This window comes from Colobus angolensis, unplaced genomic scaffold (assembly GCF_000951035.1).
Source record: "Colobus angolensis palliatus isolate OR3802 unplaced genomic scaffold, Cang.pa_1.0 Scaffold43, whole genome shotgun sequence".
NCBI classification, from domain to species: domain Eukaryota; kingdom Metazoa; phylum Chordata; class Mammalia; order Primates; family Cercopithecidae; genus Colobus; species Colobus angolensis.
Genome location: NW_012117710.1, coordinates 5,696,595 through 5,714,097, shown reverse-complemented (window position 1 = coordinate 5,714,097; position 17,503 = coordinate 5,696,595). Strand labels below are relative to the sequence as shown.

At 41.0% G+C, this 17,503-nt stretch overlaps 2 protein-coding genes across 2 annotated transcripts in view; both read right to left on the bottom strand.

The window, feature by feature from the left end:
• Positions 1-17,503, bottom strand: part of LMTK2 (lemur tyrosine kinase 2) — an 89,439-nt gene that overhangs the window by 59,334 nt on the left and 12,602 nt on the right. Inside the window, exons 2-3 of the mRNA XM_011956983.1 lie at positions 14,189-14,316; positions 9,790-9,934 (exon numbers count right to left, since the gene is read on the bottom strand). Of these exons, the coding sequence (XP_011812373.1) occupies positions 9,790-9,934; positions 14,189-14,316 (273 nt within the window). The remainder of the gene's footprint in view (positions 1-9,789; positions 9,935-14,188; positions 14,317-17,503) is intronic.
• Positions 15,711-17,503, bottom strand: part of LOC105522455 (60S ribosomal protein L34) — a 14,106-nt gene continuing 12,313 nt past the window's right edge. Inside the window, exon 4 of the mRNA XM_011956982.1 lies at positions 15,711-16,200. Coding sequence (XP_011812372.1) covers positions 15,768-16,121 — 354 coding nt within the window. The 5' untranslated portion in view covers positions 16,122-16,200 and the 3' untranslated portion in view covers positions 15,711-15,767. The remainder of the gene's footprint in view (positions 16,201-17,503) is intronic.

Sequence of the window (17,503 nt, the reverse complement as noted above, 5' to 3'; positions counted from 1 at the left end):
ATTTTTTTAAAAGTTTTACCGAAGTATCATCAGTAAAGTCCACATATTTAAAGTATACACTTTGATACACATTAATATTTGTATGCACCTGTGGAACCATCACCTAAATAAAATATGGAACATCTCCATTACCCCTAAGTCTTCTCATACCCACTAGTAATCCCTTCTACCTGCCCCCATCTCTGCACAACCATTCACGTGCTTTCTGCACTATAATTTGTATTTTCTAAACTGTTATGCAACCAGAATCATAAGGTATGTACTCTTTTTTCGATGGTATGGCTTATAAAAATTATTTTAAGATTCAATCAAGGTCTGGAGTATATCAAGAGTTTATTCTTACTTTTATGACACAGAGATTTCCCCTGAATGAATATACCACAGTTTGTTTATTCATTCACAAGAGGATGGACAGTCATGTCGTTTACAGGTTGAGGCTATCACAAATCAAGGTGGTATAAATACATGAATGCAAATCTTTGTAGGGACAAATGCTTTTGTTTCTCTTGAATAAATACGAAGGAGAGGAATGGTGAGATCATATGGGAGGTGTCTCTTTAACTTTTCAAGAAGCTGCCAACTGCTTCCTAAAGATGACCAGCACATGAGAGTTCCAGTTGCTCTGTCTCTTTGCCACCACTTGGTGTAGTCAGTCTTTTTCATCTTAGCCATTCTGAAGGGTATGCAATCTTACTTTTCATTTTTATTTTCCTAATGCCTAATGATGTCAAGTCCCTTCTCATTTGCCTATCTGCCATCTGTATATCTTCAGAGGTGACATATCTATGCAAACCTTTGCCTCATTTTTATTGGGCTGTTTCTTATTATTGAGTTTTGAAAGTTCTTTCTATCTTCTGAAACCAAGTCCTTTCACAAATATGTAATTTGCAAATGTCCATGGCTTGACTTTTCATTCTCTTAACACTGTTTTCCAAAACATTTTAAATTTTAAAATCTGAATTTGAATTTCCAAAAAGCTTTTAATTTTGATAAGGTCCAATTTATAAGTATTTCCTTTTGTGAATGGTGCTTTTAGTGTCCTATCTAATAAATCTTTGTCTAACTAAAGATTATAAAGAGTTTATTCTAGAAGTTTTATAATTTTAGGTTCTACATTTAGGTTTATGACACATTCTGAGTTAATTTTTACATATGGTGCAAGGTATGGATCAAAGTTCATTTGTTTGCCAATGAATATCCAGTCACTCCAGCACCATTTAACTGCACCTGTCGAATTAACTGACAGTAGTGGAAATGGTGACAGCAGTGGGAATGGTGGAGCAGAGACATCTCCTCTGGCAGCTGTCCCTTCCAAGAAACACTGAAAGATTTTTTTTAAACTGCCAGTGCCAACCTTATAAAAACTCTAGAACATGGTCAAAGATTTACAGCAATCAAAGCGAGCCAGGAGAAAGTCCACTGACACAGGGTAGAATATCTTTGTAGCTTTAACTTACCCTGCTTCCCCAATCTCCCTCCTCAGTGCAGCCTCAGTCTTAAAGATGACCTGTGTTCCCAGGTGGGTACCAGGGTCCACAGGAAGCACAGTGGACCTTATTCCCAAGGAACTATGTTTGTCTTGACCTAACTAGGGTTGCCCTGAGGAACTGCCACAAGTGGTTTCTCTTGGTTTCACAAAACTCACAATTCTATCAGGATGAAGTGGTCACATATTCCTCGAAAACAGCAAAAGGAAAATGAGAACAAGCTACTGCCACCTAGGGCAAAAAGTAACAGTCAAGGCCAACAGTACACATGCTGAAAGCTTTGGCAGAAGAGCTGGGGAGTGAGATTTTGGAGGAGAAAGGGGGCTTTGGAAAGCTCCTGTGTAGAAGGGAACCTAGATAGCCACGTGTATGCTCAGGGCAGGATGCATGCTCAGAAAGGCTGAGAAGAACACAGGCTTTCAGCTGGGGCTGGTCTCCAGGCCCAATACAAGAAGGAAGCGAAGGCTAAGGCAGGGTTATAAATGGCCTGGCTAGGTGTTGAAGGAGTGCCCTAAGAGCCAATCTGCAAAGACCTAGACAATATTTTTTGTTTTCTTTCTTTACTACTACTTCTCTTTTGCACATCACATTATTCAAAATGTCCAGTTTCAAACAAAAAAATTATGAACATGCAAAGAAACAAAAATGTGGCCCATTCACAGGTAAAAATGAATGAACGGAAACTGTCGCTGAGAAAACAGATATTGGACTAATTGTTAGACATGACTTTATTTTTTATTTTTATTTATTATAATTATTTTTTGAGACGGAGTCTCTCTCTGTTGCCCTGGCCAGAGTGCAGTGGCACGATCTTAGCTCACTGCAAGCTCCACCTCCTGTATTCACACCATTCTCCTGTCTCAGCCTCCCGAGTAGCTGGGACTACAGGCACCTGCCACCATGCACAGCTAATTTTATTTTTTTTTTTTGAGACGGAGTCTCGCTCTGCCCCCCAGGGTAGAGTGCAGTGGCGCGATCTTGGCTCACTGCAAGCTCCGCCTCCCAGGTTCACGTCATTCTCCTACCTCAGCCTCCTAAGTAGCTGAGACTACAGGCGCCCGCCACCATGCCTGGCTAATTTTTTGCAGTTTTAGTAGAGATGGGGTTTCACCGTGGTCTCGATCTCCTGACCTTGTGATCCACCCACCTCGGCCTCCCAAAGTGCTGGGATTACAGGTGTGAGCCACCGCACCTGGCCGCTAATTTTTTGTATTTTTAGTAGAGACAAGGTTTCACCGTGTTAGCCAGGATGGTCTCAATCTCTTGACCTTGTGATTGATCTGCCTGCCTCGGCCTCCCAAAGTGCTGGGATTACAGGCATTAGCCACTGTGCCTGGCCCAAGACTTTATTTTTTTAATTAATTTTTTTTTCCTTTCTTTTTTTGAGATTGAGTCTCGCTCTGTCACCCAGGCTGGAGTGCAGCGGCACAATCTTGGCTCACTGCAACCTCTGCCTGCCGGGCTCAAGTGATTCTCCTGCCTCAGCCTCCCAAGTGGCTGGGACTACAGGCAAGCATCAGCACTCCTGGCTAATTTTTTTTGTATTTTTCATAGAGATGGGTTTCCCCATGTTGGGGAGGCTGGTCTCCAACTTCTGACCTCATGTGATCCACCCACATCGGCCTCACAAAGTGCTGGGATTACAGGCATAAGCCATCACACCTGGCCTAATTTTTTTTCTTTGAGACAGGGTCTCACTCTGTCACTCAGGCTGGAGTGCAATGGTGCAATCTCTAAATGCAACCTCTGCCTCTCGGGTTCAAGTGATTCTCCTACCTCAACCTCCTGAGTAGCTGGGACTACAGGCACAAGCTACCACACCTGGCTAATTTTTATATTTTTTGCAGAGATGGGGTTTCACTATGTTGGCGAGGCTGGTCTCGAACTCCTGATCTTGGCCTCTCAAAGTGCTGGAATTATAGGCGTGAGCCACCATGCCCGGCCTAGACAAGACTTTACATCAACTGTAGTGAGTATGTTCAGAGAGTTAAAGGAAATGATGGACAAAGAACCAAAGGAAACCAGGAGAATGAGTTTCCCCCAAATAGAGAAGAATTTCTCTAGAAATTCTAGAAGAAGTTTGACCTGGAAAGCACAGTTAAGTGTTTCAACAACAAATTTGGGCGAACAGAATCAGTGAACTTAAAGATGGATCAAATGAAGTTATATAGTCTGAAAAGCAGAAAGGAAAAAGGATGAAGAAAAAGGAACAGAGCCCAAGGAACTTGTGGGACACCGTCAAATAAACCAAGAGACATATTATCCATTAGAGTCCCAGAAGGAGGTGAGAGAGAAAAGGAAACAGGGCATGAATCTACACATTCAAAAAACTCCAAGTAAGATAAACTTGGTCAGGCACAGTGGCTCATGCCTGTAATCCCAACACTTTGGGAGGCTGAGGTGGGAGGACTGCTTGAGCCCAGAAGTTTGAGACCAGCTTAGGCAACACAGTGAGATTCTGTCTCTATAAGAAATTAAAAATAAATTAGTCAGGAGTGGTAGCATGCACTTGTAGTCCCAGCTATTTGGGAGGCTGAGGTGGGAGGATCACTTGAGCCCAGAAATCAAGGCTGCAGTAAACCGTGATTGCACCACTGCAATCTAGCCTGGGTGACAAAGTGAGACTTTAAAAAAAAAAAAAAAAAAAAGGTAAGATAAACTCAAAGAGATTCACACTGAGAGACAAACTACAGAAAATCGAAGAGAGAATCCTGAAAGCAGCAAGAGAAAAGCAATGCATCACGTACAAGGGATCCTCAATAAGATTAACAACCAATTACTCAAAAGAATCCATGGGGGCTAGAAGGCAGTGGGATGACACAGAGAAAGTGCTGAAAGCAAATACCTGTGAATTCTATATCTGGCCAAACTATCTTTTAAAAATGAAGGAGAAATTAAGACATTCTGAGATAAACAAATGTTTGGGGAGTTTGCTGCCAGTATACCTGCCCTACAAGAAAAGCTAATGGGAATCCTCCAGGCTGAAATAAAAGGACACTAAACAGTAACCCAAAGCCATCTGAAGAAATAAAGATCTCCAGTAAAGGTAACTATATAGGTAAATACAAAAGTCATTATTACTGTATTATTGGTGTCTAACTCCTCTTTTTATTTCCTACACAATTTAAAATATAAATGCATTAAAAAAATTATAACTGTGTTAATAGGCACAAAATGTATAAAGATATAATTTCTGACAACAATATAAAGGGATGGGACGGAGCTGTATAGGAGTAGAGTTTGTGTGCTGTTGAACCTAAGCTGTTATCAATTCAAAAGTGTTATCAATTGGGGATGTTAATTGTAATCATTGTAATCCCTAAGAAAATATCTAAAAATATAATCCAAAGGGAATGAGAAGGGAATCAAAATAGTACATCAAAAAATTTTTCCTTGATTACAACCACTACAGATTATTTTGTTCCTTCTCCCACTCCCACTGGTTCACTAGACTTAAAAAAAAACAAACAAACTATCAGAATCCCAGTGGCCTGTTTTACAGAGATACGAAGGCTGATCCTTACATTCAGCTGGAATTTTAAGAAATCCCAAATAGGCAAAAGGATTTTGAAAAAGAAAAACAAAGACTCATATATCTTGATTTCAAAACTTACTATAAAACAAAAGCTACAGTAATCAAAATGGTGTGGTACTGGCATAGGGACGGACATACAGATCAAGAGTCTGTATCAAGCTGGACATACAGCCGAGGGTCCAGAAATAAACGCAAACAAATATGGTAAACTGATTTTCAAAAAGGGTTCCAAGACAATTCAATAGGAAAAGAACAGTCTCTCAAACCCTGTTAACTGAGACAACTGGATATCTACATATAAAAGAATTAAGGTGGATCCTTACCTCACACCATATAAAAGAATTAAATCAAAATTGATCAAAGAGCAAGAGCTAAAACTGTAAAACTCATAGGAGACAACAGAGAGACAAATCCCCATGACCACGGATTTGGCAATAGTTTCTTAAATATGACACCAAAAGCACAAGCAATAAAAGTAAAAAACAGATAAACTGGACTTCATCAAAATTAAATTGGAAAACTTTTATGCATCAAAGGACACTATCAAGAGAGGGAAAGAGAATATATAGAATTTAGAGAAATATTTGCAATTCACGTTATTATGACATGATTATGATTAAGAGAATGGTATTGGGACAAGAAATACACAAATTAATGACAGAGAATAGAGAGCCTAAAATAGAACCATGCACACATGGAGGCAGAGAGAAAAGGAAGGATCAGTGAATGAATGAAGCTGAAAAACCACAGCAATCTATAAGGAAAGCTGAAGTTGGATTTCCTCCTAACACCATCCTCAAAAATCAACTCAAGATGGGTTTTATATCTAAATCTCAAAGCAAAAGCTTAAAATATTTTTTAAAAGGTATTATTTTAATCACAGAATAAGAAAGAATTTCTTAAGACCACAAAAAGGGCTTAAATTTCAAACTCTTAAAAAAAAAGCTATAAAATTTACTATATTAAAATCAGGAACCCTGTTCATCAAAAAATCCTTTTTTGTATATGTGTGATTTTTTTTCTTTTTTTTTTTTAGTGTACCATTTTGATTCCCTCTTCATTTCCTTTTCTGTAAATTTTTTAGTGGTTACCATGGGGATTACAGTCAGCATCCTAAATTTATAACAATCTAGTTTGAACTGATACCAATTCAGCTTCAAAAGCAAAGGCATTATTCATTAGATACTCAACTGGCAGGAATATAAATTGGTACAACTCCTGCAGAGGGTAAGGTGGCAAGACTCATCAAAATTATAAACACATGCACTCTTTGACCCACTTTAAGAAATGTATTCTATAGATACCAGTACAACCACCTGCAAAACAACAACAGATACAAGCTTTATTTGTTTTCACATTAGAAACAAGCCAAATATCCATCAACAGGGGGCTGTTTAAAAAAACTGTGCTAAACTATACAATCTACATAGTACGAACCTAGAAGCAAGAATATATACGCTTTAATGATATGGAAAGATCTCCAAGGTACATTGGTAAGTGAAAAAAGGCAAGATGCAGAATAATGAATTTACCATGACACCTTTGAGTAAAAAAAACAAAAAAAAGGAGGACTATGCACGTGTGTGGGTGGGGGCATATAGATATATCTGTACCTACCTTCCTCTAAATTTTCCTGTGAACCTCAAACTTCTCTACAAAAAGTCTTTTAAAAAACAAAAAGAATTACTCTGTCTCAAAAGAAAAAAAAAAATTTAAAGTAAATGTAAATGGAAGTGAGGGGAGATACCTGCATCAACAAATTCTGGAAAGGTGTACGAAAAAACAAGAACCAAAAGTGCAGCTGTTACTTAGGGAAGGCAGTGGTGGAAAATAGGTCAGATTTAAATACCACAGGGAGACCTTCCAATATATATACTCTTTTTTCTTTCTTTTTCTTTTTGAGATGGAGTCTCCCTCTGTCCCCCAGGATGGAGTGCAGTGGCCTGATCTTGGCTCACTGCAAGCTCCACCTCCCAGGTTCACGTCATTCTCCTGCCTCAGCCTCCTGAGTAGCTGGGACTACAGGCGCCCGCCACCACACCTGGCTAATTTTTTTTTGTATTTTTAGTAGAGACAGGGTTTCACCGTGTTAGCCAGGATGGTCTCAATCTCCTGACCTCATGATTCACCTGCCTTGACCTCCCAAAGTGTTGGGATTACAGGCACGAACAACCGCGCCCGGTCTCAATATATACTTTTTGTAATGTTATGGTTTTTGAACCAAGTGAATATATTATCTACGCAAAAAATAAAATACATTTAAAAAAAGAAAAATAATGGTAGAGCTTGTAGACTTGCTTGTGAGTATTGGTATATCTTTTTCATGTAATATATCACAAATATCTTTCATAGTCAAATACAGTTCACCTTGATCCTTTTATAGAACACATAAATCTCCACTGTATCGACTGACTGTAATTTAGCAAATCACATACTGACAGACATTTAATCTGTTTCCATCTTACCCTGCCAAACAACACTGCAATAAATTCCTTTGTATATGCATATTTGCACACTTGCCCAATTAGTTCCTAAAGATAAATTACTAAAAGTGGAACTGCTCGATCAAGAGTCAACATATCTCATATTTTGATACTTGTTGCCAGACTACCCCTCCAGAAAGAACATCTTCAGCAATTTATAGTTGCACTAATCATAGTGGATGAGACTGCCTGCTGCCCTCCACATGCTCGCCCATCACTACCTGGTATCATTTCTTTTCGTCTTTACTTATCTGCTATCAGCTTAAGTCTGCACTTCTTTAATTAGTAACGAGGTTACTACAATTATTGACCATTTGAGATTCTCCTTTCATGTCCTCAGCTTATTTATTCTAGTAGCGTGTTACTTTTTCTCCCAGATTTGTTTGTACTCTTAATATGTAACCGCTTTTAATCCTGTTTGTAGTTTACAAATATTTTTTACGACTCTGTCTATCTGTGCGTGGTGTCTTTTTCCATACAGAATATTTCATTTTTGTGTATCAGATTTGGCAGTATGTTCCTTTATGGATTCTGGATTTGATACATGCTTGGAAAGGCCTCTCATATCCCAAGATGATAAAAATATTCTGAGGGTATTCTATGCAGAGAAATTTAAAATTTCTTCCTATGAAGAGGGGTATTAGGGTACAGGGCTTCAGTAAAACAGAAAGGGGTGTGTATATAAACAAAGTTACAATGGCTGCCCAGGTCACCATAATTTCTTTTCTGCCCACATCTGACTGTGCTCCCATCCATCCCCAGTAGATCCTGAAGAGAAGCTGTCTGTCTGTCCCCACTTTCCTGACCAGGGATGGCTCTGCATCCTGTGACTTAGGTGAAGACAACCAGAATGTCCCTCCAAAGGGTTTTCTTTCTGGCCTGAGGAGAGAGAGAAAGAAGCTCCTTCTCTCTATGGCTTTAAAACTACAAGGGAATGAGTGTGGAGCTGCTGGCAGCCAACCTCCCTACTGAGCAGAGAAGCTGCCTGAGAGATTCAGCAGATATGCAAAGAGAAGAGAGAATCAGAAATGAATTAAAATGCTGATGGTGTTCCAGGCCCTGGTTCTAGCTGTCTCCAAGGTCAGCTGAACCCCTGCTCTTCCTACGCTCTGGGTCCATGTGTCAGAAAATTCCCTTTTCCACTTAATCTGATCTGAACTGGAATTCAGCTACTTGAAATGAATCCACGGGTGATCAACTACGGGCCTGTTTAAAAGCTCTGAGAAGGCTCTAAAGGTTTTTCTTAAGTATAAAGGAAAGCAAATTATCAAACAAGCAACGATAAAATATTTCCATTTAGAGTAAGTATACTTAAGTTATCCCAAGAATATATTAGACCTCCTTCTAAACTTCATTATTTTGGTTGGAGTCAGGGTATTGTTATTTACAGCAATTAAAGCTAAACACTTCAGGTTTTTTTTTTTTAAGGCTGCAAAATCTATAAATTTAAATATATTCTTACTTTACAAATATTTAAATGAATTGCACCAGCTATGTTACGTTCCATCTGGTTTGTTCTTGTAGTCATGCCTGCCTGCAGTGGTATCAGTTCAGGGGTTTATTCTGCCCTAAGCAGAGCCCACAATGTGTGTCACACCGGCAAAGGTAGTCCTAGCACCTACAGACTTACATAGCCTTCTTGTGGCAATCTCAGAAAACCCTACTTCTTGAACCTATCTCTTTTGTCAAAGCAAAAGCTTAAAATATTTTTTAAAAGGTATTATTTTAATCACAGAATAAGAATTTCTTAAGACCACAAAAAGTTCTAACTCTAAAAAGGGCTTAAATTTCAAACTCTAAAAAAAACTCTAGTCACATTCTATTTTTTCACAAGACATCAATTAACATAGAATCAAACCTCTATCTGAAGAAGCTTAGAAAAGTCAATCTGATTAACACATCCAAACATTCCTCTCCTACCCAAATGCGGGGCATCCAAGTGGAAGCCAGCAGTGTCCTACTCAGCAAGGTGAGCCGTAGCCAGAACTAGCAGAGAAACCAGCTCCAGAACAGAGCCTGGGAGTTCTGTCCAGGTGTTCAATGTTAATGAATCAAAGAGATGCGTTTTATTCTCATATCAGACCCAGGGTCCAGAAAGGAGAAGACAACACTACTGCAGGGATACAATGGGCCTGACCACTAGAATTCAGCTCCACTGGGAGCAGAAGGAAGAGAAATAAACCAAAGAGGAGATGGGCAGTCCAATATTTACGATAGCTAGGCTCCCACTCTCACATCTCAGAAACAACTCACGAAAATGCGGCATTAGGCTATATGGTCTTACCTACAGAAGGCTGGAATTGCGAGGGAGCTGGGAGTGAAATATTTGGTACTGAAAGTGTGAAGACCTCTGCTGGGGACTGAACAGAGGGGGTATCTTCTGCTGGTGGTGTGAAATCTATCTCATCATCAAAATTATCTTCAAATTCCTAAAATGAAAGAGAGCAAGCATTAAAAAACCATTGGCTAACACTTAAAATTGGAACATATTTATGCACTCATTTGGAACTTGCTGCCACAATTTTTTTTTTCCAGTTTGTACTTAATGTGAAGTAAAATGCATATGTAATTGTGTTCTCTGACTCCAAACAGCAGAATACTAAGACAGGAAAATAAATTATACATATTTCATGTAACTTTTAAAACTGTTAGTTTGAAGTTAAATGCAATGGAATTTACACGAAAATACTCTTCTAGGCTTAAAATTTTACTTTTAAATGACCCTACAGTTTAAGGCATTCTCTTTTTTTTTTTTTTTGAGGCAAGGTTTTGGTCTATTGCCTGGCTGGAGCACAGTGGCATGATCATGGCTCACTGCAGCCTGGACCTCCAGGGCCCAAGCGAGGCTCCTACCTCAGCCTCCGGAGTAGCTGGGGCCATAGGCATGCATCACCATGCTCAGCAAATTTTTTGATTTTTTTTTTTTTTCTGTAGCGGCAGAGTCTATGTTGCCCAGGCTGGTCTCAAACTCCTGAGCTCAAGCAACCCTCCTGACTAAGTCTCCCAAAGTGTTAGGATTACAGGTGTTAGCCACCGTGCCTGGCCAAGCAATTATTTTAAAATTACTACTTTTGTGACATGATTCTTTGCCTACTGAATCAAAATAAATCATTTTATTTTAAAGTTGTATATGCATTTCTAATTGAAATGTGATTTCTATTAAAATAAATGTTGAAAGACTCAGAAAAGATGTTTTTAAGTGAGTTCTATTTCTCTGAAAAGAGTAACAATGGAAACATTACTAAATTAGCTAAAAAAAACACCAGGATCTGACCCACAAAGCTCACTTAAAAAAACTGGCTTTCTAAAGATGACAACTTTACAACTCTGGATGCAGGCAGGTGAAGTGGCTCATGCCTGTAATCCCAGCACTTTGGGAGGCTGAGGCAGGTGGATCACTTGAGCCCAAAAGCTCTAGACCAGCCTGGGCAACATGGCAAGACCCTGTTTCTACAAATAATAATTTTTAAAAATTAGTCAGGTGTGGTGGTGTGCGACTACTGGAGTAGTCCTAGCTACTCAGGAGGCTGAGGGAGGATTGCCTGAGCCTGGGAGGTCAAGGCTGGGTGACAGAGCGAGACCCTGTCTCAAAAAATAAATAAATAAATAAAGTTGTGGAAACCTTTTACATGACGTTTGGTGGGAAGCTATCGCAACTCTTCCTGTCACCATTCTGGTGAACTGGTATACCTTGATATCCATGTCAATTTACCATAGACACGGCCAATTATCAAGTCATTCATCAAATCATTTGTTCAGATAATTAACATGTACCACCCCTCCAGGCACCACAACAGAAGCTGGGAACAGATCAGCGAACAAGACTGTTCTCCACTGAACAGTCTATGAACTTTTATTTTCATTTTTTCTACAACCTCTCCTAGCCCCGCAATCCAATACAAGAAAAAAACTAAAAGTTACAATGGCAGATTTCTCTAACACTTGTGTCTCCATATGCATGTGAGAAGACATTATTCTCATATATGTTCTCCAATGCATTAAAGGACATTATTGCTATTTGTATTGATGGAGTTGGAAGCAAGAAAAATGAGGTACTGTAACTTCAGTCTGGGAGGGTATTTTTGAACAAGGGGAAATCCTTCAATTTTTCTTTTGGACATTTCTTTTTTTTTCATTTTTATTTATTTATTTTTATTATACTTTAAGTTCTAGGGTACATGTGCATAGCGTGCAGGTTTGTTACATATGTATACTTGTGCCATGTTGGTGTGCTGCATCCATCAACTCGTCAGCACCCATCAATTCATCATTTATATCAGGTATAACTCCCAATGCAATCCCTCCCCGCTCCCCCCTCCCCATGATAGGCCCCAGTGTGTGATGTTCCCCTTCCCGAGTCCAAGTGATCTCATTGTTCAGTTCCCACCTATGAGTGAGAACATGTGGTGTTTGGTTTTCTGCTCTTGTGATAGTTTGCTAAGAATGATGGTTTCCAGCTGCATCCATGTCCCTACAAAGGACGCAAACTCAACCTTTTTTATGGCTGCATAGTATTCCATGGTGTATATGTGCCACATTTTCTTAATCCAGTCTGTCACAGACATTTCTAAATAGGGCTCTCTCTGTAAAATGATTTTGTCCATCATTCCTACCTTAAAATAATGCCATTCAAAATTTGGCAGCAGCATGACGTACCACTAGATATACCAACAGATGATTCTCAAGATTCGGACCAGGTAACGTATAAAAATAAGAAAAATGGCCAGGCACAGTGGCTCACGCCTGTAATCCTAGTACTTTGGGAGGCAGGGGTGGGAGGATCACTTGAGCCCAGGAGTTCAAGATCAGCCTGGGCAACTTGGTGAAATCCCGTCTCTACAAAAAATACAAAACTTAGCTAGGCATGATGGCGTGTGCCTGCAGTAACCTCAGCTACTCAGGAGGCTAAGGTGGGATGATTGATTGAGCCTGGGAGGTTGAGGCGGCAGTGAAGTGTGATCCAGCCTGGGTGACAGAGAGAGACCCTGTCTGAAAAAAGAAAAGAAGAAAAATGAGATAAGCCTGGGTCACTTTTAAAGTTTTGCCGCTGGCTGTCTGGATGAACGTGGGCAAGTCACCTGTGTTACCAGACTGTAGCCTCCTGGTCTGTAAAATGACTTCCATGGACCATCAGCTCTAAAACTGCACAGCTTTAAATCTAGAGAAAGCCAACAAATCACAGATGGAAATACTCTTATACAGTCACACAGACTCTAGAGCTGGAGAGTGCTCTAAGACACTGCGGCCCCTGTGCCAGCATTACCGGGGAAGCTCAGTAACAACACAGATTCCTGGCTCTCAAATGAACTCCCGCATTCAATCCTGAGATTCAAAAAGCTTTGTATGATCTAAGGCAAGAACAAGGCATCATGAAATGTGAGATGGAGACTAGATTTTGGTATCAGCAACACTGATCAGGCTTTATCTGTGTCCTGAAATGGCCAGGTTTCTGTGCAAAGTCCCACAGCAAGACTAACAAGCAAGGGACACAAACTGTCCACCTACAACTGTGCCCCTACTACTAGTGCAGTCAGCAGGTGCCACAGCAGTATCTATAGGGGTTCTAAGGCCTAGGGACTGATTGCTGTGAGTAAAACTCTACAGGTCTGGGGCAAAATCTTCTAAAGGAACTGATCTCCACTAGTGTTTTCCAACCGCCCTCCTGTGTTCTCAGCCCTCTGTGTGTATATGGCCAGTGCTGACCCAAGAAAACAGCGCATCTCTGTTTCTCCTCAGGGCTACCAGAAGTCTCGGGGTAAAGATAGCACACACAAACAGCCATGAGGTTCTAAAGACCAGGGCACCATGTCCAGGGAAAACAAGGCTTTAGCCAGAAGATGACCTTTTTCTTTTCCCCTCAATTTGAACCACTGGCCCTCCAGACTCCTGGGCCAGTCCTGTGCGGTCAACAGGGAGCAATATTAAGGACCATTTTCTCTGCACGCCTGCATTCCTTCCTTCTTTCGCCCCACGTATTCCTTTATGACAAGTATTTGCACAGGCCGAATGCACTCCAGCAGGCATGCAGTAAGTTCTAGAGGCCTTCCCGGCTGCTTCACTGGTTGATTCCACCGTCTGCTGCTACAACCAGATCTTCTCTATTACCCTCCCTGGCCAGGACTTTACAATCGCAGCCTCCTCCTCCCTGTTAGGGAACTCGAGGTTTCGATGATCTTCCTCTCTCACAAAACACACTGGGGGATCCCTTTGCCTCAGTAATCTCAATGACCACAAATTCACCAGCCTACAGAAGTTTGGAGGTGGACGGGAACAACCATCTTGCTCTTCCTCATAGGCCTTATGGACAGTAAATTCAATCACCACGCTTCACTCTTCACTCAGCAAAAACCTCAACTCACTACAGGCAAGTGCTTACTGTCAATAATGGAGGCGCAGCAAACTACAGCTGGTGCACCAAATCCAAACCTCCTATTTGTGTAAATAAAGTTTTATTGGCACAAAGCCATGACCATTTGTTAACAGTGTCTATCCTGGCAGAGTTGAGTTGCTGTTTTATAGTCTGTATGGCCCACATATTCACTAAGGTAGAAAATATTTACTATTTGGCCATTAGGGGAAAAAAAATCTGCTGATCTCTGCTCCCAAAGGACTGTGCTATCCAGTTATTCCACTGAAAAACATACTGGAAGACCATTTTAAATGTTCCTACCCTCTGTGCTCACCTTAAAGTCTATTTCTGGGTCCTTACAGCAGGATACACAGTTTGCAATTAACGCTATTAATATTATTAAGCTGGACACACACAGGATCACAAAAGATGAGGAAACTTCTGCAGCAGGTGGCGCCTCCCCTGGAAAGAGAGATAAACAATATTAAAAACATGTACATTCCAAAATCAACTTTAATTAGTGAATTAATAGTTTCCACTACATACAAATGGGTGCAAGGATTAATGAAATAATGCTTGAGAAAAAACTGATGATCCATCCAGGATAAGAAGCTGCTGTTTCTTTGAAATAATTTAGATGTACAGAGGAGTTACAGAGATAATACAGAGAGTTCACATACACCCTTCACCCAGCTTCCACTAATGCTAACATCGTACATTACCACAGTACGCTGATCAAAACTAGGACAGTAACGCTGGTAACGATGTTATGAAGTGAACTTCAGGCTTTATTCAGATTTTACTGTTTTCTCCACTTTAGTCCTTTTTTCTTTTCAGGATTCAATCCAAACTACCAGTGTTGCATTTAATCACCACGTGTCCCTCAGCTCCTCCAGTCTCTTGACAGGTTCTCGTCTTTCCTTGCATTTCATAACTCTTGACACTTTTGAAGAGTGCCCGTCAGTTATTTTGTGGAATGTCTCTCAACCGGGGCCACCCAATGTCTTCTCAGGATAAGACCAAGGTAGTTAGAGAATTCCAGTGGGGTGAACTGTCCTGCTTGCACAGCAGGGCACATGACCTCTGCCTGGTGAGGTGACCTTTGATCCCGTGGCCCAGGTGGCTCCCACCAGGCATCACCAAACCACTGCAGGCCTACCTTTCCCTTCTCATACTCTATTCCTTGAGATCAATGCTGGCCCACAGGGAAGGGACGTAAAGCTGTACTTCCTGGAGGGGGGAGTGGTAGAGAGGCTGTACACACAGGTTAAAAACCCTCCAGTAATTAGTAATATCAGGGGGAAGAAACTTTGAGGCTATGCAACTGCCTGTTTCTCCTTCAGTTCTTGCACACCAGTTTTCTGCATCTGTCAACACATCTTGCCAACAGCAATTACTATTGTGATGTTTGGAAGGTGATTTTCTATTTCCCTCGTTTCTTCTACATTCGTTATTTAGAATTTTGTAAGGAAGACTGGTCCCCTCTCCTCCCCTTATTTATTTTATTCAGTCACGTATATACTTATGGGCTCATGGATATTTATTCTCCGGGCTGTAATCCAAAGTCATCATCACTTATTTTGTGGCTCCAATGATTCCAGCCTTGTCCACTGGGAGCTCTGTTAAGGGGACTCCCGGATCTTTTTGGCACGCCCCATCCTTCCCTTTTTCTCCAACTCTTCCTTATTTCCGGGCACTCCTCATATTTTCCCTACTCTGCTTGAGAACCAGCCATTGCTCCAAGGAGCCCTGGTCATGATAAGCAGGGAGGGAGGCGGTCTGCAGACTACAGCCTGCGGCCTGCTGTTGCGTGGGGGGCCTCCCCGGACTCCCCCGAGAAGAACGATTTCTACATCTTTTTTTTTTTTTTTTTAAGTCTTTTCATTTTTATTACTCAAAAAAGTTTCATTTTTTTATTTAGCTTTCTGACTCTGTGCTTGTGCCTTCAACACTTTCACAACGATTTTCTGCTCCTCGATAAGGAAAGCACGCTTGATCCTGTCACGAACACATTTAGCACACATGGAACCACCATAGGCCCTGCTGACATGTTTCTTTGTTTTGGACAATCTCATAAGAACTTTAGGTCTTACAGCACGAACCCCTCGAAGTCTGCCTGGGCACACACCACATGCAGATTTTGGTGCTTTCCCAACCTTCTTGGTATAAAGGTAAACAATTCTATTACCAGGGGTTCGGGACAGCCTAGTTTTGTTAGAGGCTGTATTGTAGGAAAGCCTACGTCGGTATGTCAAACGCTGGACCATTCTGAGTGCCCCTACGCCAGCTGAAATGAATGCTCCTGAGAGCTCTAGGCTTCCTCAGCTCCTCGGATGGCAGCCGATTGTCCGATTTCTACATCTTTAAGGGGCTGTTGGAAAAAAAAAAAGAATATGCCAAGGATACTGCCTGTGAGCCATAAAGCCTAAAATATTTTACTGCCTGTCCTTTTCCCATCCCTATCTAGAACATAAAGATTTTTACATCTTATGTTTAGTAAGTTCTTCCTTATCCGGAAAACATCTTATTCAACTAGGGTACTTGTGAAACTTTTCTTTATCAGAGCAAACTGTTAAAGTCTCAGCTACTGGAGTTTTACTGAGAAATAAACTTTTCCTTAAAATCCTCATCTACGGCAGGCACAGTGAGCATGCCTGTAATCCCAGCACTTTGGGAGGATCGCTTGAGCCCAGGAGTTTGAGACCAGCCTGGGCAACAAAGTGAGACTCCATCTCTACAAAAAATAAAAATAAAAATAAAAATAAAATCGAGCTGGGCGTGGTGACACATGCCTGAAGTCCCAGCTACTCAGGAGCCTGAGGTGGGAGGATGGCTTGAGCCTGGAGGAGGAGGCTGCAGTGAGCCATAAGCACATCACTGCACTCTAGTCTGGGTGACAGAGCAAGACCCTGTCTCAAAAAATAAAAATGAAAATAAATAAATAAATAAATAAATCCTCATCTATGGCTAGTTAAGTGTTCAAAAGCACCAAAAGGAAGGCAGAGAAATAAATTAATCAGGCTATTTTTTTCTTAAATGAAGCTAGGGTACTTGAAGAAAAGAAAAACTAACCCAAACTCCTAGGTGAGCAAAACACATTCTTGAATCCAAAATAAGCTTCAGTGAAGATCAGGGAAGTCTAAAATGAACTGTAAACAGAAATCAGTTCTTTTTCAGTAACAAAAGGTCCCTTTGGGAAAGCAATGCTGAAACACCATTGTTATAAGCGGGCTCACTCTGTGCTTAAGAATAATACAGTTAACCGGCCGGGCGCGGTGGCTCGAGCAAGCCTGTAATCCCAGCACTTTGGGAGGCCGAGACGGGTGGATCACGAGGTCAGGAAATCGAGACCATCCTGGCTAACACGGTGAAACCTCGTCTCTACTAAAAAAATACAAAAAACTAGCCGGGCGAGATGGCGCGCGCCTGTAGTCCCAGCTACTCGGGAGGCTGAGGCAGGAGAATGGCGTAAACCCGGGAGGCGGAGCTTGCAGTGAGCCGAGATCGCGCCACTGCACTCCAGCCTGGGCGACAGAGCTAGACTCCGTCTCCAAAAAAAAAAAAAAAGAAATATACAAAGATTAGTATAACAGATGTCCATGTAACTCCCATCCAGCTTAAGATATAAAAAAGGAGCAAGACATTCAAG